This window comes from Chelonia mydas, chromosome 14 (assembly GCF_015237465.2).
Source record: "Chelonia mydas isolate rCheMyd1 chromosome 14, rCheMyd1.pri.v2, whole genome shotgun sequence".
In the NCBI taxonomy this organism is placed as follows: domain Eukaryota; kingdom Metazoa; phylum Chordata; order Testudines; family Cheloniidae; genus Chelonia; species Chelonia mydas.
This window is the reverse complement of record NC_051254.2, coordinates 36,577,234-36,602,896: the sequence shown is the minus strand read 5'-3', so window position 1 is coordinate 36,602,896 and position 25,663 is coordinate 36,577,234. Positions and strand designations below refer to the sequence as shown.

At 56.7% G+C, this 25,663-nt stretch overlaps 3 protein-coding genes across 3 annotated transcripts in view; 1 reads left to right on the top strand and 2 right to left on the bottom strand.

Moving 5' to 3' along the window:
* LOC102936186 (butyrophilin-like protein 2) overlaps positions 1–25,663 on the top strand; it is a 1,677,894-nt gene that overhangs the window by 1,132,254 nt on the left and 519,977 nt on the right.
* The window catches only part of LOC114020220 (butyrophilin subfamily 1 member A1), a 1,361,724-nt gene that overhangs the window by 1,040,329 nt on the left and 295,732 nt on the right, over positions 1–25,663 (bottom strand).
* Positions 500–25,350, bottom strand: LOC119567718 (E3 ubiquitin-protein ligase TRIM39-like). Its single transcript, XM_037914941.1, has 6 exons — positions 25,159–25,350; positions 19,970–20,065; positions 16,177–16,407; positions 15,661–15,683; positions 15,458–15,561; positions 500–1,593 (listed from the first exon to the last, which is right to left on the bottom strand). Exons 1-6 carry the CDS (start codon positions 25,333–25,335, stop codon positions 1,034–1,036), a joined length of 1,191 nt encoding a protein of 396 aa, XP_037770869.1. The 5' UTR covers positions 25,336–25,350; the 3' UTR covers positions 500–1,033.

Genomic DNA, 25,663 nt, shown 5'->3' with positions numbered 1-25,663 from the left:
AGTTATATATTATTGACTTATAGAAAGAGACCTCCTAAAAATGTTAAAATGTATGACTGGCACGCAAAACCTTACATTAGAGTGACTAAATGAAGACTCGGCACACCACTTCTGAAAGGTTGCCGACCTCTGGTATCTAAGAATACAGCATTTGAGGTTGGGGACCGTGTTTTGTGAGGAAAAGCAAGGAAGGGTCATATCTTGATTACCGATTATATGCAGCTAGAAAGTGAATTAATGCTGACAGAACTTCAAAGAATATTATATAATCTTGTATGAGATAATTTAAATATATTGCTTCATTAATTCTATCATTTTTAAGCTATTAATTTTCAAAGGGGTAGTACAGGAGGTGGGTGTATGTGCCCTGCCTTCCAGAGAGAACCGGTCAAGACAATAAAGTGGGGGTGGGGGGGAGAGAGAGAGAGAGAGAGCAGCTGCTCATGTGTGTAGTTGTGATGTTTATGACACACGTACATTGTAACTGAACAACCCCCTCTGACAATTTAATAGTTTATTTTGTGAAGAAAAATATTTTCGATTTCTTGAAATTCCACAGTTGAAATACAAATGATGTTATTGAGAAAAGTTAAACTTCAACATAGATTTGAGGGAAGAATCAAAAATAAATGTAAATAATTCCATTTCTAAAAATATGTTTAGATGCTTGTTTCTGAAATACTGTTGAAATGTAAATTGAAATATTCTTGTATTTACACCTTGTTACAATAATATTTTCTAAATTAGAATAATCTTTTGTCTTTCCTATTTTACATTGAGATTTCATAGGGCTAGAAAATTCTGGCAGGAGTGAATGACCCCATCCCCCACCATCTGCTGCCCCCGGGGCAGGGGACGGGGCAAGGTGAGGGCTGGGGGTTGCCAGGTGTCCGGTTTTCGACTGGACCTTCCAGTGGAAAAGGGAAACTGGCAGCGTCCGGTCAGCACAAAAACTCCAGTAGCTGCAGTAACCGGCCCCCACTACAGAGGAGCAGCAGCGCTGGGGGGTCCAGTCTGTGCCGTGGGGTCAGTGTCAGGGACCGAGATTCCCCCCGGCTGGAGCCGGGACCGGGCAGATGATCAGGGGAGCCGCGTTTCTACCCCCAGTGTTGAGACCAGGATAGAAATAAGGGCGGAGCGTCCCGGAGAAGGTGTCAGTGAACGTGAAGAGATGGGACCCGTCAGTCACATTGTAAAACGAGACCTCGCCCGCCTCATAGTTCAGGAAAATCCCCACCCGGCCAGGCCGGACGCTCACGGGGAGGGGGGTCGGGGGGTCGGTGAGGGCCTCGTATCCCCCGTCCCTCAGCCACACGACCCAGAATCCAGCCTCAGGTGAGAGTGTGACCAGCCCCTTCCTGCTCACGGATTCCCTGCAAACCCCCAGAGTCCAGTCAGTCTTGTCTCCCACCCCCACCTCCCAGTAACGCCTCCCGCCCGCGAACCCCTCAGCGCCCAGGACAGAGGCACAAGGATGAAATCTCTCAGGGTTGTCGGGCAGATCCTGGCATGTGTCTCCGAGTCTCACATGTTTCCGATCCCCAGACAGGACGAGCCAGGGATTTGCCGTGTCTGGATCCAGAGTCACGTCCACTGGGGAGAGAGTCACAGAGTCAGGGCCGGGGGCAGGGGCTGGTCACTGGGATCGACGGGAAATTAACCTGCATCCCGTTAATCGCTGCGGGGGGGGGGGGGGGGGGGGTTGTTGCCTGAGGGGAGTCAGGGCCCCTCTGCCTGTGAGGAGACAATGGGGGGAAAGGGCAGAAGGAGTGGGGGAGGGGTGGGGAGGTGTCAGTGGGGGCGGGGGAGGGGAGGGGCTGATGCTGGGAGAGAAAGGGGAGGGGCAGGTGACAGGAGCAGAGGGGGGGAGAGGGGAGGGGCAGGTGACAGGAGCACAGGGGGGAGGGGTAGAGGGGAGGGACAGGCACAAGGGCAATGTGGGGACAAGGGAAGGGGCGCACACCATAAGAACAGAGGGGGGTGAAGGGCAGGATCCTGGGGGCTGCAGGGGGTGGGGGGGAAGGGGTGGGCTCCATGGGAGAAGAAGGGGATGGACCCCAGGGGGCTGCAGTGGGCAAGGGAAGGGGCGGGCACCAGGGGGCAGAGGGCTGTGAGGGAATGGGGGAGCTCCAATGGGGCAGGGGAAATCAAGGGGAGGGTGAGCTGCCAGGGAGTGAGATGATGAGGAGTGGGGAGATGGAACCATGGGGGGTAGCGAATGGGCAGGCACTGGTCCCGGGGTTTCCGGTGGGGCAGAGGTGGGTGGAAGGCAAGGGCATATGCCAGGGAGGCAAAGTGGGGGGCAGAGGGGCCTAGGGAAGCAGAAGGTGGATGGGAAGAAGGGGAGGGGTGAGGAGGAGGGGTCAGAATAGACGCAGGGTCCAGGTGGGCATAGGGGTGAGAAACGGGTAAGGGAGGGGCAGGAGTCAGAGGGGTGAGGGAGAGGCAGGCCCCAGGGAATCTCTCTTGCTTTGGGGTTATGTGTGGTTGGTTTCTTGCTAAGAGCAGGTTGGTGCTGGTCCCACACACACTGGGGGTGCAGCCCTGCCCCAGGGGGCGCAGCTGTGACTCTCCATGCTGGCGGGCCCCACGGGCCCCACCTTCCAGCCAGGCAAACCCCACAGCCAGCCCCTCCCCTCTCCTGGCCCAGCCCGTCTGCCATGGGGCAGTGGTCTGGGTTGGGCTCACTGGGGCGGCCATGCAGTGGAGGATTCTGGGGGGTGTAAATGCGTACTAATAGGCTGTTGCTAATGAGGCCGGGGCAGTGGGGAGAGTAGTGTTTAGACAGAGGGGGATGTCATCAGACCCCCAGAGCCCAGCAGCTCAATCCCTCATGGTGTCCCACGGGGGGATTGAACCGGGGGCTCCCCGCTGAGGGCTCAGCCACAGGGCTAAAGGCATGAAGGGAAGCGGTGGCACCTTTCTGTTCATTGAAACTCGTCAGCAAACTCAACATGGATTCGCGAATAGTTTCTGTCTACCCGAAATATAATGTTGCAGCAAATAAACTATTTGACCAAAACATTTCACCCAGTTTCACTGTAAACCTGTCTGAGCAACTGAGGAGCCCAAATCCCAGTGACTTGCTGTGAGTGACTCTCAACATCCCCAGAAACGCAAAGTTACGGGCAGGTCAGACTCAGGACATCAGCTATGAAACACTCCAGAGCTGCTATTTAATTTGCCCTGGGTAAAAAAATTCCCCCTGAGCCCCTGATCTCGCCCCCAAAATCAGGCTGAAAATGGAGACCCCCACAAATCAGTCTGAACTCTGCCCAGAGCAATGGTCCCATGGACGATGCTAGCGGCACAGACCCTCTGCAGCTGCACCTGGGCGTCTCCCAGAGCAGGTAATGGTCACAGAGACCGTCCCAGAGCCCCAGGGGCTCCGGTGTCTCCATCTAACGACTGCGCCAGCCACCCCCCTCACTCTCATTAACCAGCCCTGGATCAGACGCGCTGGGAACTTTCAGACCCAGACTCTGGACACACTCTGGGTTCATGTCCACAGCCCGCGGCAGCGAGTCTCCGAACGGGGTGGACAGATTCAGGCTTGTGGAGCTCCCTATTGGGCACTAAAAATAGCCACGTAGACGTTCAGGCTCAGGCTGGAGCTCAAGCTCTGAAGCCCAGTGTGGAGCCAGGTCTGCCACTCACAGCTCAAGCGGGGAGATTGTCTGTGTCCACGTCCCCTTTACCCCATTCCTGGGACAGGGAACAGCAGCCCCAGGGCTCCTCCCTTCACCCCCAGGGCAGGGGAGCGAGACCCCTTGGCCTTTTGGGCAGTGGGGCCTCCCAGCACTGATTCCTAGGTCAGTGAGAAAGTGTCTCCACCTGGAGAGCTCTGTGCACCCAGCAAATACACAGATGTGCCCGTGGATCAGGATCCGGGATGGTCCCCTCCCCAGGAGTGATGGAAACTCCCTAAAAGTAGAGGGGCCTCTGGTGCCTGAACCATGGCCCCGCCTTCCCGTGTGGGTCCTTCTCCTGGAGCTCCAGCCCCGACACCACCCCTTCTCCCAGAACCCCTGCCCTCACACAGCCCCTTCTCCCCGAGCCACAGCCCTCACACTGCCTCTTCTCAAGACCCCGCCCCCACACCGCCCCTTCTCCCCAAGACTCCAGCCCCGCACCGCCTCTTCCCCCCCAACACCCTGTCCCCCATCGCTCGCCCTTACAGCCGGTAGAAAGTGGGAGACCCGGCCCTCCTATCAGTAAAAGTGATGGGGCCATGGGCTCCTGGCCCCTCTCTTCCAGTGCCATTTATTTCCCCCCTCAACCCCGGGAGGAGCCGGGGCATTGGGGCAGTGTCAGTATGTTCAGTGCTGGGGGTAAAAGTGGGGTTTACACCCCTCCCACTGGAGCTCTGGGTATCGAGGGTACGAGGATGTCACAGCGGCCATGTGAGCCCCGCACTGTCCTGCCAACGTGGCTCAGCCCTGACACCTGCTGGAGCCTCTCCCTGGGGAGGAACCGTCCCTGCGGCCCCTTCAGGCCTTGGCCTCCCTGCGGAGGTGGCCGGTGAGGATGCCGTTAACGAGAATTACGACATGAGCTCCTGTTCGCTGGGAGCCGGACTCTGAGCCTGGGCTGAGATCGGTGACTGGGGAGTGAAAGGCCCCAGCTGCCCTCTGCCCCCCTGAGCCAGCCCAGCGCCCCCAGCCATTCAGTGCGATAACAGCGATGCTCACACCTGGTGACACCCCCAGTGCCTGCAGCGGGCAGGGCGAGGGCCTGTCCAAGGAGCAATGGGCACAAGCTGCAGCAAGGGAGACTGAGGCTGGAGATGAGGAAACACTTTCGAAGTCTCAGGGCAGTGAAGCTCTGGACCTGGTCAGAGGGAGGCTGCGGGATCCCCGTCACTGGAGGTTTGTAAGAACAGATTGGACAAACCCCTGCCAGAGATGGTCTAGGCCCTGCCCCAGCACCAGGGCCTGGGCTAGGTGACCACTCCAGGTCCCTTCCAGTCCTGCATTGCCACGAGTCTAGGTTACAGCTGTTCCTGGGGCGTGGTGTGTGGCACGTGGCAGAGTTAACACTGTTAGTGACCATAGCAGCTCAGCGTCCCTGCCAGGGGCCTGGGTTGGCATGTGGCTGCCTGTACCCAGCTCAGCAGGGTGGGGAGGATGAGGAGTGGGGCAGATTCCAGGACCTTGGTGGGGAGGGAATGGGGAGGCACCAGGGGGACGGAGCGATGCAGGAGCCTGGGGGCAGAGGGTCTGGCTAGGGCAGGGACAGTCACGAGTGGGTGGAGGAGGGTAAGAGGAGGGGCAGGTGCCAGGGGGCTACGGGGTGAGGGTGAGCAGAGGAGCATGTGCCAGGGGAGAAAATGGGATGATGGGAGGGGCAGGCACTGAGTGGGGCTAAGGGGGAAGGGGAGGGACACCGGGATATCGCGAGGAAGCACGAGCAGGAGCACGCGAGAGGGCAGGGTTCCTGCCTCATACTGAGAAAGAGGGACAATCAGGAAATTATCTCAAGTGCCTATACACAAATGCACGAAGCCTGGGAAACAAGCAGGGAGAACTGGAAGTCCTGGCAAAGTCAAGGAATTATGATGTGACTGGAATAACAGAGACTTGGTGGGATAACTCACATGACTGGAGTACTGTCATGGATGGATATAAAGTGTTCAGGAAGGACAGGCAGGGCAGAAAAGGCGGGGGAGTTGCACTGTATGTTAGGGAGCAGTATGACTGCTCAGAGCTCCGGTATGAAACTGCAGAAAAACCTGAGAGTCTCTGGATGAAGTTTAGAAGCGTGAGCAACAAGGGTGATGTCGTGGTGGGAATCTGCTATAGACCACCGGACCAGGGGGATGAGGTGGACGAGGCTTTCTTCCGGCAACTCACGGAAGTTACTAGATCGCAGGCCCTGGTTCTCATGGGAGACTTCAATCACCCTGATATCTGCTGGGAGAGCAATACAGCGGTGCACAGACAATCCAGGAAGTTTTTGAAAAGTGTAGGGGACAATTTCCTGGTGCAAGTGCTGGAGGAACCAACTAGGGGCCGAGCTCTTCTTGACCTGCTGCTCACAAACCGGGACGAGTTAGTAGAGGAAGCAAAAGTGGATGGGAACCTGGGAGGCAGTGACCATGAGATGGTCGAGTTCAGGATCCTGACACAGGGAAGAAAGGAGAGCAGCAGAAAATGGACCCTGGACTTCAGAAAAGCAGACTTTGACTCCCTCCGGGAACTGATGGGCAGGATCCCCTGGGAGAATAACATGAGGGGGAAAGGAGTCCGGGAGAGCTGGCTGTATTTAAAGAATCCTTACTGAGGTTACAGGGACAAACCATCCCGATGTGTAGAAAGAATAGTAAATATGGCAGGTGACCAGCTTGGCTTCACAGTGAAATCCTTGCTGATCTTAAACACAAAAAAGAAGCTTACAAGAAGTGGAAGATTGGACAAATAACCAGGGAAGAGTATAAAAATATGGGCATGCAGGAGTGAAATCAGGAAGGCCAAATCACACCTGGAGTTGCAGCTAGCAAGAGATGTTAAGAGTAACAAGAAGGGGTTCTTCAGGTATGTTAGCAACAAGAAGAAAGTCAAGGAAAGTGTGGGCCCCTTACTGAATGAGGGAGGCAACCTAGTGACAGAGGATGTGCAAAAAGCTAATGTACTCAATGCTTTTTTTGCCTCTGTCTTCACGAACAAGGTCAGCTCCCAGACTGCGGCACTGGGCAGCACAGCATGGGGAGGAGGTGACCAGCCCTCTGTGGAGAAAGAAGTGGTTCGGGACTATTTAGAAAACCTGGACGAGCACAAGTCCATGGGGCCGGATGCGCTGCATCCGAGAGTGCAAAAGGAGTTGGCAGATGTGATTGCAGAGCCATTGGCCATTATCTTTGAAAACTCATGGTGATCGGGGGAAGTACCGGACAACTGGAAAAAGGCTTTTGTAGTGCCCATCTTTAAAAAAGGGAAGAAGGAGGATCCTGGGAACTACAGGCCAGTCAGCCTCACCTCCGTCCCTGGAAAAATCATAGAGCAGGTCCTCAAGGAACTGATTCTGAAGCTCTTAGAGGAGAGGAAAGTGATCAGGAACAGTCAGCATGGATTCACCAAGGGCAAGTCATGCCTGACTAATCTAATTGCCTTCTATGACGAGATAACTGGCTCTGTGGATAAAGGGAAAGCAGTGGACATGTTGTTCCTTGACTTTAGCAAAGCTTTTGACACGGTCTCCCACAGTATTCTTGCCAGCAAGTTAAAGAAGTATGAGCTGGATGAATGGACTATAAGGTGGCTAGAAAGTTGGCTAGATTGTCGGGCTCAACGGGTAGCGATCAAAGGCTCCATGTCTAGTTGGCAGCCGGTATCAAGCGGAGTGCCCCAAGGGACGGTCCTCGGGCCGGTTTTCTTCAATATCTTCATAAATGATCTGGAGGATGGTGTGGACTGCACCCTCAGCAAGTTTGCAGATGACACTAAACTGGGAGGAGAGGTAGATACCCTGGAGGGTAGGGATAGGATACAGAGGGCCCTAGACAAATTAGGAGATGGGGGGTGAAAGGAGGGGTGGTCATGAGAAAGGCAGGGGGTGAGGCAAGTCATGGGTGATGGGGGCAGAGGGGCGTGAGGAGAGTGGAGTCAGGGGGCAGAGGGAGTGAGGGGGGTGGGCATCAGGGAGGAAGGGGGCAAGAGGAGGGGCGGGTACCAGGGGGGCAGGGTGAATGAGGGAAGTGGTCGGCACCAAGAGGATGCAGGGGGGTCAGGAAAAGGGCAGGTGCCAGGGGGATTGAGGGGGTTGAGCAGAAGGGCAGACACAGGGAGGGCAGAGGAGGGAGGGATAGGCACCAGGAGATAGAGAGGGGGGCGATGGGAGGGGTGTGCACGAGAGGCCAGAGGGGGTGAGGAGAGAGGCAGGGCAGGTGGGTAGAGGGAGGTGTTAGGAGAGGGGATCGAGGAGGGGCAGGAGCCAGAAGGTGAGAGTGGGGCTAGAGGAGGGGTGGGCACAGGGGGACGAGGGAAGGGAAGGGAAGGGTGCCAGGGGTCAGAGAGGGTGGGGAGAGGGACGGGTAACAGTCGCGGCTGAGGGGGGTGGGAAGGGCAGGAGCCAAGACAGCAGAGGAGGGTGATGGGTGGGGGGGCGCATGAAAGGGCAGGGGGGGCGAGGGCTGGGGAAGGAGACATGGCAGGAGAGGGGAAAAGGGGAGAGGTTCATTCCAGGAGGTAGCAGGGGGGTGAAGTGATCGGTGGGCTCCACGGTGCAAAGGATGTTTCGGGGAGAGGGGCAGGTGACAGGACGGCAGGGGGAGAAGGGAGGGGTGAGTTCCAGGGGGGCAGAGGTGGGTGGAGGGCAGGGGCACATGCCAGGGAGGCAAAGTGGAGGCAGAGGGGCAGGGGCCCAGGGGAGCAGAAAGGGGGTGAGAAGACGGGGAGGGGTGAGGATAGAGGCAGGGGCCAGGTGGGCACAGGGGTTAGGGAGGAGCAGGAGCCAAGGGGCACAGGGGCATGAGGAGATTGGCTGGTGCCAGGGGGCAGAGGTGGGTGGAGGGCAGGGGCAGATGCCAGGGAGACAAAGGTGGGGAAAGGGGCAGGGTCCCAGGGGGAGAAGCAGGAGTTTGGGGTGAGGGTGAGGGGATAGGATAGAGGCGGGGGTCAGGTGGGCACAGGAATTGAGGGAAGGGTAAGGGAGGGGCAGGTGCCAGGGGGATAGAGGGAGGTGAAGGGGGGCAAGAGGGAAGGTGAAGGGGGCAGGCCCCAGGGAATCTCTGTTGTTCTGGGGCCATGTGTGGCTGGTTTGTTGCTAAGAGCAGGTTGGTGCCATCCCCACACACACTGGGGGTGCAGCCCTGACCCACAGGGCGCAGCTGGGACTCTCCATGTTAGGGCACGGGCAGGGTGTCTGGGCTCGCTGGAAGGGGGCAGGGTAGAGGGAGATAGGAGTTGAGGGGTGCTGGGGGGAACAGGGGCCATTGCTAATGAGGCTGGGGCAGTGGGGAGGGGAGGGGGCATTTCCCCACTTGTTGCCCACTCCATCTGGGAGAAGCTGCACCAGGGGCCAGGCCCAGTTCACACCAGTGCAGCGCATCTGCACTCGGGGTTTGCAGTGGGGCACCGACATGGCTGAGACACTGCTGTGCCAGGGGCCAGAACCCCTCCCCTCACGGGGGTTATTGATCAGTATTTACAGGGTCACTGGACCAGGGGGGCTGGACTCTGGGCTGCCAGGTGCAGCCCGACCCACTGGGCTGCAGAGTCAGTCTCACTCCCATGCTCTGGCCCAGTGCCCATGGCAGTGTTTAGACACAGGGGGACGTCTTCAGCAGGAGAGATTGTGGGAGCCCCACACCAGACACCCGGAGCCCAGCAGGTTCCAGCCCTTCCTGGATTCCCACATTCCAATTCCTGCCCCACATCCCACGGGGGGATGGAACCGGGGGCTCCCCGCTGAGGGCCCAGCCACGGGGCTAAAGGCTGGAAGGGAAGCGGTGCCACCTTTCTCTGTTCATTGAAACTCATCAGCAAACTCAACATGGATTCGCGAATAGTTTCAGTCCACCCAAAATATAATTTTTCATCAAATAAACTATTTACCCCCCAAATTACACCCAGCTCTATTTCAAACGTGTCCCAGAAACTTAGGAGCCCAAATCCCAGTGACTTGCAGTGAGTGACTGTCAACATCCCCAGAAACGCACAGTTACGGCCAGGCTAGGCTCAGGACATCAGCTATGAAACACTCCAGAGCTGCTGTTAAATTTGCCCTTGGTAGAAAAATTTCCCCACGGGCTCCCATAGCTCTTTTACTGAAGGCTGCGGGGAAAAAGATACGGCCAGTAGTAATTAGTGACACTAACAAGGAGCTAGTCTGAATGAAAGAGACCTTGGAAGAGACTAGCTGCAGAGTTATGTGAATTCAGGGGACATCTTTACCTGGTAGTCGTGGACTATTTTTCCAGGTAGGTAGAAAGAGTGTACTTGAAAGACATAACAGACCAGAGTGTTACAGAGCAACTGAAGGGCACTTTTGGGCATTTCGGGGTTCCAGAAGAACTTGTGACAGAGCATGGACCATAATTCACTGATGTAGAATTTAATTTATCCAAACAAAATATGATCTTCCTCATATTACGAGAAGCCCATATTACTCACAAGCGAATGGAGAGGCTGCGAGAGTTGCACAGATAGTGAAGAATATCCTTCAACAGGAAGATCCATTCTTTGCTCTACTGAGTTATAGATCAACACCAATCGCAGCTACTGGATATAGTGCAGCACAACTCCTGATGGGAAGACAACTCCTAGCTACCCTCCCAGCTTTGGAAAAGAATCTATCTCCAAAGTTGCCAGACAAGTAGAGAATAGGCAAATCGAATAAAAAGGGGAAAAAAATTTACGAACACTTTTACAACAGACATCACTTAGAAAACTACCAGGCCTAGAACCCAGTGACCATGTTTGTGTCAAACTGGATGGAGAAAAAGAATGGAATATTCCAGGTGTTGTAAAGAAAAAGAATTCTACACCCAGGTTGTATGTGATCAAGACCAAGAGAGGAGAGTTCAACAGAAACTGTCAACATCTACAATTTGTTCCTCAGAAAGAACAATCAACTGAGCAAACTCTGCAGATGATGGATGCAGAACAAGAAGATGACTCAAGGATTCCAGACTGACCATAGTCAGTCGTTGGAACTAATGGACAGCCAGATGACCAAGCTGTTACCTGTTCGGGTTGTGTAATTAAAAGACCAGCACCATTCAGAGACACCTAACAGACTGATCTGCACTGAACTTCAAAGACAGTGAGATAATGTAAATATTATAAATGGTCGGAATGTAGAACTTAACGGGGGAGATGTAACGGAACGCTAAACTGTATTATGCTGTTCAACCACTAGGTAGCGCTGGGTGTAAAATACCATCTTTAAGCTGACCTCAGACATACTTGGTGGAAAATTCAAGAATTTTGTGATGAACACATCTGGTGTTTATCTGGCTGAGAGGGAAGCTCCGTAGCCAGCCCATATCTGCGACAGGACCATCACACCAATGATGAAAGCCCAGTGTTAGTGACTACATCTGCTATGGCCAAAGAGCTGTTCTGAACTATGACACGCTGAAGACTATGGGGGATTTTACCCCTGACATGAGCTACATAGAAAGTTGGGGAATCAAACTCCTGGTCTCTTCACACTTCGGTGACGAGAAGAAAATTATGGCCAAGGGCCTTGTAGATTTCCTTGTGGCAGCAGGGCAGGAAGTACCCCCCACCCCACCCCAGCTGCGGAACATCACCAAGTATCAGCCCTGGTCAAGCCTACCTTTGAATACAGGTTGGCTCTGGGGGTGGGGGGAAATGTATGAAGAGAGCTGGCCCTTTTATGGGAGTTAGGGACCGGACTACCTGTGACAGGCTACTGGAAGGGAGAATGAGACAACGCAGACTGACCTGGAAGTAATTAAATCCCTATGTGGCTAGTTGGCAGCTAAATAGCTAATGAGCCTGAAAAAGGGTTACCGGGGCTCAGGTGAAGGAATCCTAGGGACAGGAAGCTGCCGAGAAGAGGAGCTCCCAGGAGAGCTCACCAGAGCAAGGAGCCTGGAAGGAGTGCTTCCAGAGCAGTGGTCCCCAAACTGTGGCTCGTGCCCCCCTAGAGGGTGTGGAGGAACATTTGGGGGCATGGCAAGGCATGGAGCAGCCCCCATGGGTGGCAGGAAGGGAACGCAAACCAGTCTTACTCTGCCCCCAGCTCCACTCTGGCCCCACCCTAAGCCCCAGCTGCAGCTCCGGCCCCAGCCTCAGCCACCAACTCCTGGCCCTTCTCCAGGCTGTGACCCCAGCTGCAGCTCCAGCCCAACCGTGGCTCCGCCCCCGGCCAAAGCCCCCAGCTCCTGGCCCCAACTGCAGCCCCAGTTTCAGCTCAGGCTGCATCAACAGCTTCGCTCCCAGCTGAAGCCTGCAGCTCCCGGCCCCAACAGCGGGTCCACTTACAGACACGGCCCCCAACTCCTAGCCCCAATTGCAGCCCTGTTCCTGGCCCAGCTCCCGACTGCAGCTCCCGGGGTGGGGGCACAAACCAGGTAAGGGAGGGCATGACCAAAAACGTTTGGGAACCACTGCCCTAGACAGAGGAGCTCCCCTAAGCGGGAGGCGCTGCCAGAGATGACAATGACAGCAGCAGCTGGAGGAGGACAGAGCCCTGGAGAGCTGCCCCCGGCTGGAGAAAGTGGACGCAGAGAATAAAGGCACAGTTTGAAATGACCCCAGCTCCGGGAAGGAGGGCTGGAGTCATGTGATTCCACAAGGGAAACTAATCCAAGCCCAGCTCTGGGAAGGAGGACTGAGGACTCCTGACTTGAGGACAGTGAGGAGCTTGAGTGAGAGCTGGAGGCTGGAGCAGTGTGAAGGAAAAGATTTTATTTTGGGGTTTACTTGGACTCAGAGTGGACCCCGGGGGGGACTTTTCTCTCAGATCTTTTGGACTGTGAGGCGTAATTTAAGAAGTGCTGAAGAGGGTAAACTGAGGCAAGATGCTTGCCAAGACACCCTGAAATGACTGAGGGTGGTACCTGAGGGGGCCACCCCACGATGAGTCTACAGAACTGGAACCAATTTAACAGAACTGCTGCCCCTTCCCCATTGAGACAGAGCCTCGCTCTCTTCAGTCTGTCTGGGCGGGCCCCTCACCACAGTATCTGAGCCCAACAGAGGCTGCATCACAGAGTGGAAATCTGGAGCGAACACAGCACAGGGTTTTGGGCCACCCACCTGGCATCCAGTGTCCCTGTCCCAGCTCCCAGGATGCTCCCGCTCCCCCACAGCCTCCAGCTCCCCCCAACCTCAGGCTGCCGCGGCCCTGCCCTGTTCCCTGGGCTGTGACCCAGGGCCCAGCATGGAGCCATCAGGGTCACTACAATACTGTCTACCACACCCAGAAGACAGGCACAGGATGGGCTCAGGGAATGGCTGGCCCCACAATGAGACCCTTGTGCCTCCTCCCGCAATGTTTGCTGCTCCCCTTGCTGGGCCTTGTCTGCACTCAGACCAGGAGCCCTGTGGGGCTGGCAGCCCCTTGTTCTGTCTCTGCAGTGCCTGGCTCACTCGTGGGCGTTAGACCAATAATAACACTCACTGCTGCAGGACAACGCGGGGCCTTCCCCATTGCACACGGGGACCCTGGGGTGCAGGGAGCCCTGGTTACTCTGCCCCACACATTCACCGAGCGACTCCCCCGAGCTGCCGAACCTGGGTCCCTGGGGTCAGAGCACGGGCAGTCGAGTGGCACTGACCAGCCGGGGCTGCTGGGGTGGGTGGAAGAAAAGGGTTAATCCCAGCACTGTGGCGCTTTGTTGCCCAGCCCTGGCTGGTCTCTGCCCTCTGGGTGCAGCACAGGGTGTGTGTCTCTGAGCAGGTCCCTGCCCACTCGCCCGGCCACTTGCCCCAGACGCAGAGAACCCAGGTGCCGAGGGAGGAGCAGCCCCAGCGGCGCCGCATTGGGCCTGGCACGGGCTGAGCCTGCGAGCGCAGCACCAGAGGCAGCGGTGCAGAGGGGGGGGCTCAGCCATTGAGAGCTGCAGGGTCCCCCCCCTCTCCGCAGGGGAGGGGTCAGCGCTGGGACAACAGGCCAGGGCTGGGCCAGGGGCTGGGAGCTCTGGCAGCCAGCGCGGTGCCAGCACCAACGGCCCTGCTGGAGACCCTGGGCCTGGCCAGCCGGGAGCAGCCAGCGAGTGACTCAGGGCCTGGGACCTTGCCCAGGACGGGGTTTCCTGGGGGGGTGACAGGAGGCTCCCCAGGGGCTGAGGATCCCCTAGAAGGGGGGCACGGAGGTGACTGGCTCAGGATCCCGACAGGCTCAGGGGCCAGGGGTGTGGAATGGCCCAGACCCCAGCCGTGTTCAGGGTCCGGTGGGCACAGACTGTGCTGGGCTGGGGGCAGCGAGGGGGGAGGGGAGCAGGGATGTGCTGGCTCCAGCCAGCCACAGAGAGGAAGCTGCTTCCCCCACAGCCTGGGGTTCCTGCTCCCCGGAGCCCTGAGATCCTGGCCCTGCAGCCGGCACCCACTGCACAGCCTCCATTGGCCGGGACAGACACACCCAGCTTGGCCCCTTCGACTGCCCCCTGCTGGGGGTGGGGGTGGGAAGAGAGGAGCGGAGGGGGTAGGATGAAAGGGCCAGTTCAACTATCACAGACCGAGCTCACTGAACCTTCCCACTCCCCCTCTCCTCGGCCTTAGTTTCCTCTCAGTCCCTCCTCGCGGTCAGGTTTCTGCCTTTCTACCCGGTCTCCGTGCTGGGGTTGTGGGGAGGGGTTTGGATGGGGGCAGCTCACGCTCAGCCATTGTGACAGGATCACACTCTTGTGTGTGAGTCTCACTCACTGAGCAGCAAACCACTAAACCACTGACCCAACCTCACACTGGGCTGTGCTCAGAGCAGACGAGGGGCCTGTAGGATTCAGCTTGTTACCAGCATACTGTGGAAACTGCAGAAGACATTATATGCACAGAGACCATGAAACAATACCTTCTCCCACCCCACTCTCCTGCTGGTAATAGCTTATCTAAAGTGATCATCAAGTTGGGCCATTTCCAGCACAAATCCAGGTTTGTCTCACCCTCCGCCCCCCACACACAAACTCACTCTCCTGCTGGTAATAGCCCATCCAAAGTGACCACTCTTTTCACAATGTGTATGATAATCAAATGGCCCACATTGATTATCATACACATTGTGAAGAGAGTGGTCACTTTGGATGGGCTATTACCAGCAGGAGAGTGAGTTTGGAGGGGGGGGGGGGGGGCGGAGGGTGAGAAAACCTGGATTTGTGCTGGAAATGGCCCAACTTGATGATCACTTTAGATAAGCTATTACCAGCAGGAGAGTGGGGTGGGAGGAGGTATTGTTTCATGGTCTCTGTGCATATAATGTCTTCTGCAGTTTCCACAGTATGCATCCGATGAAGTGAGCTGTAGCTCACGAAAGCTCATGCTCAAATAAATTGGTTAGTCTCTAAGGTGCCACTACCCAGTAACACACGGCCCAGGTCAGACCAAAGCAGCCAGACCAGCCCCTCCTCCAGCTCAGGAAGCTCAACCAGCCTTGGCTAATGGGGGCTGGGGCAGTGCTGAGCGGTGGCCACACAACGCAGCCCTCACCGGTCCCAGGAGAGAGGCACAGACACATCAGTCCGTTACCAGTCTGTGCAGCTCCCAGCACAATGGGCCCAGTCCAGGCCCCACAGCACCTGGCTCAGGGACACCCATTAACGCAGCCACGGAGGGGTCAGGATGTCACAGTGATGGGGCCTGGTCAGACACCTGGGCAAGTACCAGCAGGTGGCTGTAAGTAGCAGGCAAACTGCCCAGCACTCAGCGCATCAGCCTCCAGCTTTCACACAGCTCCAAGCCTGTCAGCTGGGTGCAAACGTGTCCTGGGGTCCCAGGCTCTGTCCAGATCCCCAGGCACAATACAGCTGAATGTCCCAGTAGACACCACTCACCTCTGAATCTCTCCAGCGCTTCCCTCATGTCAGGGGAAATTTCATACACGTTCTTCAGGTCAGTAGAAACAGCTTCTGGTTCCTGGAGTTTCACATTCTCACTCCTATGAAGAAAACGTCCCATCATCACTCAGCTGCTCTGTACACACGTCATCCCAGAACCACCACCAAGAATATAAGAGCAATGAACATAGGAAACACACCTGCTCAATGTGCTTTTCACATCCTGAAAGGAAAAAGAGAATCAATGTCCTGTATTAACACAATGTGCATGAAACTGTATGAGTCTCACTCTGGGCATCAAACTTTCTTCTAGAAAATAGATCAACCCTCTTAGGCTTCACTGTTTTGAACACTTGTTTCATATATATAGGGGAGACAGGAATTTAGCTAAAGGGTTCTCCCTTCTAGGGACACAACTCATCAGTATCTGTGTTTATCGACTGTGTTGGGTCCAATGTTCTGGGGTCAGAGCAGGGATGGGTTCAGCTCAGTATCATTTTTGTATTATCCATTTAATCTCCCATGGCCTCACTGGATCTCCATGAGGGGAATTCCCCTCTAACATGAACTGCGATATTTGGGAACTGATGGAGCCCTTAGCCTCATGTTCTGTTTGTCAGTAAAGCACAGAACACATTGACTCTAACTGGTGGAATCCAGACCCATGGAGCTGAGTTATAATTCTGGATGGGTGGAGAATTTTGATGCCATCTCACCTTCAGCAGCTCCGCAACCGGTTGCTGACATTTCTCCTCTATCTCTGTGATCAGCTGCTGCAGAGAGGAGCTTTGCCGGGAGAGTTTGGTGACATTTTCCTGCAGTCTCTGCAGAGTCTCCCTCTCCTCCTGCTCCAGGCTCTGCAGAAGCAGCTGCTCCTCCTCTCTCAGCAGTGTGTGCAGTTTGTTAAATTCACCTGAAATCATCTCTCTCTTATTCTTCACTTTCCCCTTGAGATAGAAAAATAAGAAAGGCAGAGAGAAAACGTGAGCCAGATGTTGAGTTACACAGACTGGGCCTCTGTCCAGGAAGCAGGTGATATTCAACCAGTATCAGTTTTTAAGGGTATTTACTTCATATGGCCAGTTCCAGTAGTGGGGTTGTCTCGGGTGCTTTGTAAAGACACAGTATGTTATTGCAGGTGGCATGGGATGGACACAGTGCAGTGGGGAGAAATCGAAGGAACAGGAGAGATTTACAGGGGGCTGCACAGGGCGTCCGTGGGGGGATTTGGGTGCCAAGTGCCGGGAACTCAGACACCCAGGGAGCCCGTCACAGCAGGGATGTGGGTGATGCTCCTTCTTTGACAACCAGCTCCCAGGGCTGCAATGTTCACGACCTAGGGCTGGTGCTAATAGTCCTTTGGGTGCCATCCTGGGGCTCACATGGGTGTTGGGCGCCCAGGGCATTGTCAGGGCTGGCTTTGGCCTCACCCAGCCTGGCCGAGTGCCCCATGCCCATGTGCCCAGTGCCCCTGGGATCGCAGCCTTTAGGGAGCCCTCTAGGCTCACAGAGCAGCGGGTTGCTGATGCCAGCTGTGTCCCCACCTGCTCTCTGAAAGGAGCCGTGGGAACGATGCTGAGCCGGTGCTGATCCTGGCAGGGGGAGGGGCTGGCTGCTCTGCACTGGCCTCTCTAGCTCCCCTGCAGCTCAGCCCAGAGGTGCTGGGTGACCCTGGGGTGAGCCTGCCCCCCAGTGTGACTCAGGCCACAGTGATGTTGGGAAAAGTCCCTCTTCCTCTCCCTGAGATGCCAACAGGGCCAGGGGCTTCAGCAGCTTCCCCAGCCCCTGCCCCCTGCCCCCAGAGCCCTCCTCCCTGAAACCCCAGTATGTGCGCCCCCAGCCCTTCCCCCCACCAGTCTGTGCCCTGTGCTGACCCCACTCCTCTTCCCTGTGCAGGGATATAACCCGTCTGTCTGTCCGGCTCCCTGTGTGGTGGGGGAGGGGCCATGCCCAGTGTCTGTGTCTGAAGATGCAGCTGCTTGAGCAGCTGTAACGTCCACATCCTACCTCTGCCCCGGCTGACCCGAGCCCCCAGCAGCAGCCCTCCAGCACCCCTGGGGCCCTCTGCCAATGGGCTTTGGACACCAACACATCCCCCAGACAATCCCTCACCCCGCCCCTGGGAGCGCTGCAGCCACAGGGCACTCAGACAACTCGGGTACAGCCCTGACAAGCCCCAGATCCCTCAGGAGCCCCTGTTGGCACCTGCCCGAGTCTTTGTGCAAGTGGCCTGGATCCTGCAAAGGGCCGTGGGCCTGCAGCCTCCTTCCCCTCCTGCCCCCTGGGAGCTGTTGAGGTACAGCTAATTCGAGTCGTGCAGTGTTATCGTATCCCCTAACATCTCCCCCCATCAGACACGGCCAGCGCATCCTTCATGGGGGCCTGTCACCTCCTGGGCCCTGCTCCTGCCCGTAGGGATACTCCCCACCTGGCTCAGGCCCATGACGGCCCCTCTCAGTGGGTGACTGGCCGCCCCTGCTGGGCCTCATCTCACAGTCGCTGGGGCTGCAGTTACTCTGCACCGAGTGACACTGATCATTGGGCCGTGACCTCTGCTGCTGTGGGACGTAACTCGCTCTCACTGGGCGATAATCAAGGGTTTCAGAACCACCCCAGTGACTGTCCCAAGGTGCAGCCGCCTCCATGGCGCCAGCTGGGAACTTTGCCGGACACATTCAACACGGCTGTTAATTGTTATGCATCTAAATCCCTATTGTCCGAGGAACTGAGCACCAACTGCTTCCGGTGCGGGCAATGGGAGCTGCTGCGGTTCTGTCCTCTGGAAACCAGCCCACTTCCGCCGGGATCTAAATACGGCTTCAGATGCAGAACCAGGGGCACCCAGCTCTGAGCATTTCAGCTCTTGTAAATGGCCATTTTTATCTGACTAGTGGGACACCTGCTTCTCCTCTCCTCCCTGCTGCTGCGTTCTTCCTTACGCCCCCCACGCTCTCTGCAGGGATTTCACTGGAAAAGGCAGGTGAACCAGAACAGACATTTTGTCCCATGGGTTCATCACCTGCTAGAGACGAGCACAGGTAAAGTCACAGTAACAGTAGCAGGTGCCTGGGATGAAGTGGCCACGTGATGGCAACAGAGACTGTGAGGTGGCCGAGCGCTGCCTGGCTTTACACTGACCCGCCCCTGGCGCTGCTCACTCAGGGGGTGTCCACACTGCAATGAAGGTCTGACAGCACCGTGTGTAGACACACCCCGCTAGCTTTGATCGAGCGAGCTCGGGTACTGGTCGCTATGAAGCCACAGCAGCACGGGCTGTACACGCCCACCCGGACCCCTGGGTATCACTCAGTGACTAGCCTGCAGCTAGCTGCTGGGGCCATGTGGATGCACCCTGGGGGCAGATTTTCCACAGAGCTCCACACCCGCCACTGGGTTCGATGCTCAGAAGAGCTCAGCTCCCAGCGTGCCCCCAGCCCAGCCAGCTGAGTGAATCTGAACCTCACCCATGGGGGCAAATCCTCCTCCCAGCTCCCAGCTCCAGTGTCTGGCCCAGGCACTGGGCAGATTGATTGCAGGAACTGTGGGAGCAGGGCGAGAAGGAACAATCTGTTTCCTCCAGGCTGCAGAGAAGCTGCAGAGCTTTGTCATGGAGGCCACTGAAAACCGATGGCTGCAGCAGCCGACACACCCTCCCCACCTGCAGGGGGGAAACAGGATCCATGGAATAGTGAAAACACTGCACCCAGTATGGAGAATTTGCCCCATCCGAGATTTCAGGGTGGGTCTGCACCACTGTACAAGGGCCAGAACTGCCCCTCCTCCTCCGCCTACCCGAGCTGCTGCTGCGCTGAGATCCCCACACGGAGACACAGCCTGATGCTGCCAGCACCCTGGATGGCAGGTACCAATAGGCCAGGGAGGCTGAGCCTCCCCAAACAGGATGCGCGCCCCTCCCTTTGGAGGCAGTCTGCAGACCTGCGCCTTTGGAGTCCCCCTGCTCTCCGCCCGGAGCCCTGGCTCCCGCTCTTCCCCCGAACCCCCGCAGCACCCCCGCTTGCCGCCCGTCAGGCTGTTGGGGGGGCTCTGCCACTTGCTCCTCTCTACCCCTCCCCTGTCACTCGCCCTTAAGGCAGGAGGGGGCAGAAAGGAGCAAGCGGCAGGTGATGGGGGCCTTGCGGGAGGGGGTGGGGGAGAGGAGCGAGCTGCAACAGTGAACGGGGAGCCCCTGGGGAGGGGGCTGAAAGGGAGTGGGGCCGGGCATGGGGCAGAGCAGGAAGGGAGCATGGTCGGAGCCTCGGGGATAGGAGGCCAAATGGGTCTGGAGCAGTGGGCAGGGCGATGATCCGGGCACCGGGGAGGTTCCGGCACTCACGCCCGGCCTCCCCAAAAGCCGGAGGCATCCACTGCCCATGGCCGTCACCAAGCCTGTGCCACGGAGCAAACAACCAGAGCAGGTTCATAGCCTCATCCTGGAGCTTTACGGGCCCCGGCATTCCTGGGAACGCTGCAGGGGGAAGGGCTCAGGGAGGAATAAACCTGGACACCCACCTGCCACTCTGTAGTTTTCTTTTTCTCTTTAGACCTCAGAGCCAGGGCCTCTTGCAGCTCCTTCCTCAGAGGGCCCAGGGCTCCCTGGAGTTTCACCTGCAAGGGCATCGTGTGCGATAAACGGCCATTAGTCTGCCTGTCCGATGGACAGCACTATCCATATTGGCATTTCATACAGGAGCAGTAAAATACCCTGGAAGCCAGACTCGTCTCTGCCGTCCCCAAAGGCCTCAGTGGGGAAGAGAGGCCAGTCTCAGAGCAGGGGCTCTGCTTCGTGCAGACACTTAGGACTTCTCAAAGCCTGTGTTTTTGCTAAAGTTTCCCATCCCTGAGCACAGGCCAGAGGGGAAATAGCTGGGAAGGTTCTGAACGATCCCTCCTGCCAGTGAGAGTGAAGAGGCTGGGACAGCACCTCGCTCCACTGTACCCCAGACCCAGGCCAGGAACCAGACCCCACTGTGCTCTCGTCTGTCCAGGCTCCCATGTGGCCTCCCTCAGGCAGCAGCTGAGCACCTGAGCCAGTGCAGTCCCATTAACTGTGCAGGGTGAAACTGTGATGTGGCTGGAGGTCAGTGAGGAACAGGGAACACACTCGGTCTGGGGGAATGGGCCACCCATAATTATAACGGCTCCAGAGCTGTATTAACCCAGGGCTCTCTTCCCCTTTGACAGCGTGTGATTCATTCACACAGCACAGCAATGTGCTCCTGCCCCCTCAGCCCCGCTCTGTGCAACACCCCTCGCAGCCCCCCAGAGCCCCCTCCTGAGCCCCCTGCCAGAGATCTCCCCATTTCACTCTCTGTCTTTTCTCTGAGCCCTGGAGTTCTCTCCTCCTCCCTGCCCAAGGGCCCAGGCTGCAGCTGATGCCGAGAGCTCCTGGGGTGCTGTTCAGCTGACACCCCTGCAGTGCTGCTGCAGGGAAGCAGTGAGGGAGGGAGGGAGCCAGCAGGGGCTAGTGAGAGACAGGAGGTGGAAAAGCAGCCTTTGCATCCAGCAAAACAGCTTCATAAATGAGCAGGGATCAGAAGGCGGAGGGGGGAGGGCCGGGAAATGTGGCTGGATTCTTTGAAGCTCGACCCACAAATAAGCTCCGCCCATGTGAGTCACCAAAAGGAGACACCATGGTCTGTTCACAGTAGATGGTGCAATGTTCAGAACAGGATGGAGTTGCTGATGGCCTCCAAGGGCTCCTGGGGCCTGGCTCCCCTCATGGGGCTCGAATATACCCCTGGGCTCTGCTGGACTCTCTGGGCCGGGTCCTCCTTTACTGGGGGGAACATAAGAGGTGGCATCTCCCAAACATCACCTGCTTGTGGCACCGGAAGGAGGCCGTCACTGGCAATAAATGGTGCCGAGCTGCAATTCTCCCTCTCCGCTCTCACATGGGGAACGAAATAATTAACAGTGTTGATATTTAAATGATCATCCCTGGGCATCTGAGTTCACCCCTCACTGAGGCAATGGAGCAGTTCACACCTCTCAGAGTTGCTGTGCCCAGCTCTCTGCATCCCCTACATCTGGGTCACAGTTTTGAGGTTTTCTTCACAACCCAAACAGCTGGAGACTCAGTTTAAAGCAAAGTGAAAGCTGAGATCCCGGAGAACAAGGCAGGTGCTTCGCTGGAGAAGTGCCAGCACTTCCTGGCTGTCTCTGAGCCCTGTCAGCGAGCACAGAGGCTTGGGCCTGATCTTAACATAACACTTCGGTCGCCCTGGTTATTGTGCTGCCGGGCTGTAGCTGCACTGCTGAAGCCCCTGCAGTGTCGACGTGGCCTGGGAGTTCCTGGGGCAGAGAAGCAGCTCAATGAAGAAGGGACTTGGAGCAGAAATTTGGGACAGTTCAGGCCAAACTGAGTGTGTCAATGAGTCTGGTCCCTGTGGGGAGGGAATTCAGGCCATTTCCCTCCCTTCCTTCTGCAACCCTGGGCAGGGCCCTAACATCAGCCTATGTCCTCCCCTCTCTCCCGGGGTGAGGGCAGGGAACCTCAGCAGCGTCTCATCCCTGGCCTCCCGCTCTCCAGCACAGACACAGCCCCAGATGGGATGGGAGCAATGACATGTTTCTTTAATGTGGTTCCAGAACCGTGTTGTGCACCCACGCTGTCAAAACCCAACCGTGTCAGGACACAGGTGGCCCCAACTTTGTCAGACAATTATAATACCCTGGTGTGTACATCCATGGTGTACCTAAGCTGTAAGACCCCCCCTCATCCTACTGATGTTATCTGGGCTAATGGCTGCAGGAGTCAATATGAGTGGAGCAGGGCTGCTGGACTGGGAAGAGCTGAAGGAGGAGAGAAGAACAGGACATGGGGAAAGAAAGAAAGAAAGAAAGAAAGAAAGAAAGAAAGAAAGAAAGAAAGAAAGAAAGAAAGAAAGAAGAGCAGGACACAGGTACCCGCTGTGGCTTTCTGTGCCACTGACATGCAGGGATGTGTCAGGGTCCAGATTGTTTTGTGTGCAAGCAGGATCTGAATGAGCTCTCCCCTGACAGCTGGCTGGGGAGGGGAAAAGGCTTCAGGTGCAGACTGTATTTACATGAATACACCAACTCTGCCTAGGTAACCAGCAGACAGGGCTGTGTTGCCAAAGTGATCAACTGTGGCTGGTGCTGGATTACAGATCACTTCAGTCTGGAATGTGGGGGTAATGAAATAGGGTTCTCTTTACTGTATGAGTAAAGGGCAGCAGAGTAGCGTTTAGCCCAGGGGTGGCCGACCTGTGGCTCCGGAGCCACATGCAGATCTTTAGAAGTTAAGATGCGGTTCCTTGTATAGGCACCGACTCCGGGATTGGAACTGCAGACACCAACCTTCCAATGTGCCCGGGGGTGCTCACTGCTCAACCCCTGGCTCTGCCATGGGACCTGCCCCCACTTCACTCCTTCCCGCCCCCTCCCCTGAGCCCACCGTGCCCTCGCTCCTCCCCCCCAGACTCTCCTGCACGCCACGGAACAGCTGATCTGGAGGTGCAGGGAGGAGGGGGAGGCTCTGACTGGCAGGGCTGCTGGTGGGTGGGAGGCGCGGGAGCGGGACGGGGGAGCTGATCGGGGGCTGCTGACATATTACTGTGGCTCTTTGACAATGTACATTGGTAAATTCTGGCTCCTTCTCAGGCTCAGGTTGGCCACCCCTGGCTTAGCCTGTCCTGATTGAGGGGGTCACCCTCCACTGAACTGAACTCGCTAAGCAGGGGGCTTGGATACCAGACCCCTGTGAAGGTTAAGAGGAGGTGGGGACAGGTGTGCTTGCTGGGCAGTGTGGACTCCATTCGGAGTCTTTTGTTTTGTTAACTGATCACTAGAGCTGAAATCACTTGATGTGGGACAGCGTTTCTGCCCAGCCTGCTTCAGCAAGGAGGTTCCCCCACTAAGAGTTGAAAATCACTAAGAGCAGCGTAGAACCTCAAGAGACTAGGTTTTTAAGGGGACTTTTTCTGCTTTAGATTGCAAGTGTAGACATGCCCTGATCTGCAGAGGTTACAGCAGAGAAGCAGGTGATGGCTGGCAGGGCGGCTGGTGGAGTGGGACAATGTGGTGTGTGGTAGGGTGGTGACACTAGAATGAGTACTTGGACCAGGGCCGTACCTAGCCATTTGGGTGCCCTACGCAGCCCCCCCATGGGGGGGGGGTATGGGGCCCAGGCCACCCCCCCCAGAGTATGGATGGCAGGAGCTGTGGGGGGCCACTTTTGGGGGCCCCACAGGCCCAGAGTGGCCTGGGGGATTAGCAGGGGGCTGGGAGGAGCCCACCCCGCTTCCCTTGACCCGGCCCTAGCCATGTCACTCGGGTTGGGGAAAGGACTGCCTTCCGCTCTCACCGGCGGCGGGAAGCGGAGCGCCTCGGCTGGGATCTGGCGGAGTAGATCGGGCTGGGGCCCAGCTGCTCCACTTCCCGCCACTGCTGGTGAGTGCGGGGTTGCTGGGGGAAGAGGTGGAATGGGGGCAGGCCGGGGGCAGAGCAGGGGGGACGGGTAAGAGGCAGGGTGGAGGGAGTTGTCCGGGGCCTCACACCCCCGTAGGAATGGCCCTGCCCCTTGCAGTGGGCGCAGCCCGGGGGGAGGCTGGCTGAGGGATAGGGCTGGGTGCCGGGGCTGGTGCTGCCACGTATGCAGGATGCAGCTGCCTAGGGCACCATTAAATTTGGGGCAATTTGGTGCCCCAAATTTCATGGTGCCCTACGCAGCTGCGTATGCCTAAGGACGGCCCTGGCTTGGACACTGGAGCAAGCAAGGTGCCATCTTCATCCTCTCCCCCCCAACCAGGGTGGGAGGTGAGCTCACACAGATGCACCTCTGAACTCTGAGTCTTCACTGACCAAGGACAGCCACTGTGAGTGGGGTGGGGTGAGGGAGCAGAGAGGGGCACAGCAAAGGAACTTTTGGTTGTAGAACTCCAGAACATGAGGCAGAAGACACTGACCAACGTACACTGGAGAGGGTGTTTTGTTCACGGTTTTATGTTTATGAATCCTGCGTGTGGCATTTTCCTTAATCAATGCCGGGTGACTTCCCGCCTCTCATTTAAAGTTTCTTTTTTACCATCGGCACCGACTCTGTGGGTGCTCCAGGGCTGGGGAAACCATGGAATAAAAATAGTGAGTGCTCAGCACCTACTGGAAGCCCCGCCGATCAGCTCTGCCCCTGCCCCGCAATGTCTCCTGCCTGCTGGAGACCCTGAGACCAGCTCCTCCCCCGTCCTCCCAGCGCCTCCCACCTGCCACGGATCAGCTGTTCAGAAGCTGTTCCCAGAAGCTGGGAATGGGCGACAGGGGATGGATCACTGGATGATCACCTGTTCTGTTCATTCCCTCTGGGGCACCTGGCATTGGCCACTGTTGGAAGACAGGACACTGGGCTAGATGGACCTTTGCTCCGACCGGGGATGGCTGTTCTTACGGTCTTATGTTCTTGCTGCCCTCTCCACCTGGCAGACGGGTTGCAGGTGCACAAAGAGCCGTCAGCCCTGTTCTCTCTATTACGTGTTGGAACTTGCAGTGTTGGAGAAAAAAAAGTTTGGATATTTTCCCATTATCCACAACCCCCAGTGCTCATCCCCTCTGAAAACCAGACCCCTTTCATTTAGGTGCCTAACCTTAGGCAGCCAGGGGTGAATGTTTGTCCTTGTATTGAAGGGGGATAAACCTGGTGTCCTTAAGAGGTTTAATTAAGCAAAGTCAACAGCATTTCCTACCTTGTACTCCTGGGCAGCCTCCTCAATGGGAACCACAGTGTGAGACTTGTGGTCCCGGGATTTCTCACACACCCAGCAAATAGTTTCTCCATCGTCCTCACAGAAGAGTTTGAGAGGTTCCTCGTGTCTCTCACACAGATAATCCTTTTGCCCTTTTCCTCTAGCCGCAGCAGCCATGACAGCCGGCTGAGTATCTGTTCTCCCTGCCAGTGGCCCTACACAGTGTGGGCTTGTGCTGACACTGGGAGGGGCCACCTGCAAATATGTGCTAGTCCCAGCCACAGAAGGAGACGAAGAAAAAGGAGGAGCCAGGAGGGGGAGAAAATAAGAAAGTGAAACTGAAGGAGAGTAAAAGAGGGGGAAGGTCAGGGAGAGGGCAGGAGAGAAGGAATGGATGGAGGTGAGGAGAAGGGATGGGAGAACAGGGGGCAATGGAGAGAGGGGGAAGAATATGAACCAATCTGATGTGTATTGCTGGAAGGCTGGAAGGGAGAGCATATCCCCT

Excerpts from the sequence above, each read along its gene's own strand:
- LOC119567718 (XM_037914941.1), bottom strand. The coding sequence starts at position 25,335 with ATGGCTGCTGCGGCTAGAGGAAAAGGGCAAAAGGATTATCTGTGTGAG. Across the intron at positions 20,066-25,158 it reads AGGCTGCCCAGGAGTACAAG|GTGAAACTCCAGGGAGCCCT; the intron begins GTAGGAAATGCT and ends ATGCCCTTGCAG. Across the intron at positions 15,562-15,660 it reads GTGAAAAGCACATTGAGCAG|GAGTGAGAATGTGAAACTCC; the intron begins GTGTGTTTCCTA and ends TTTTCTTCATAG.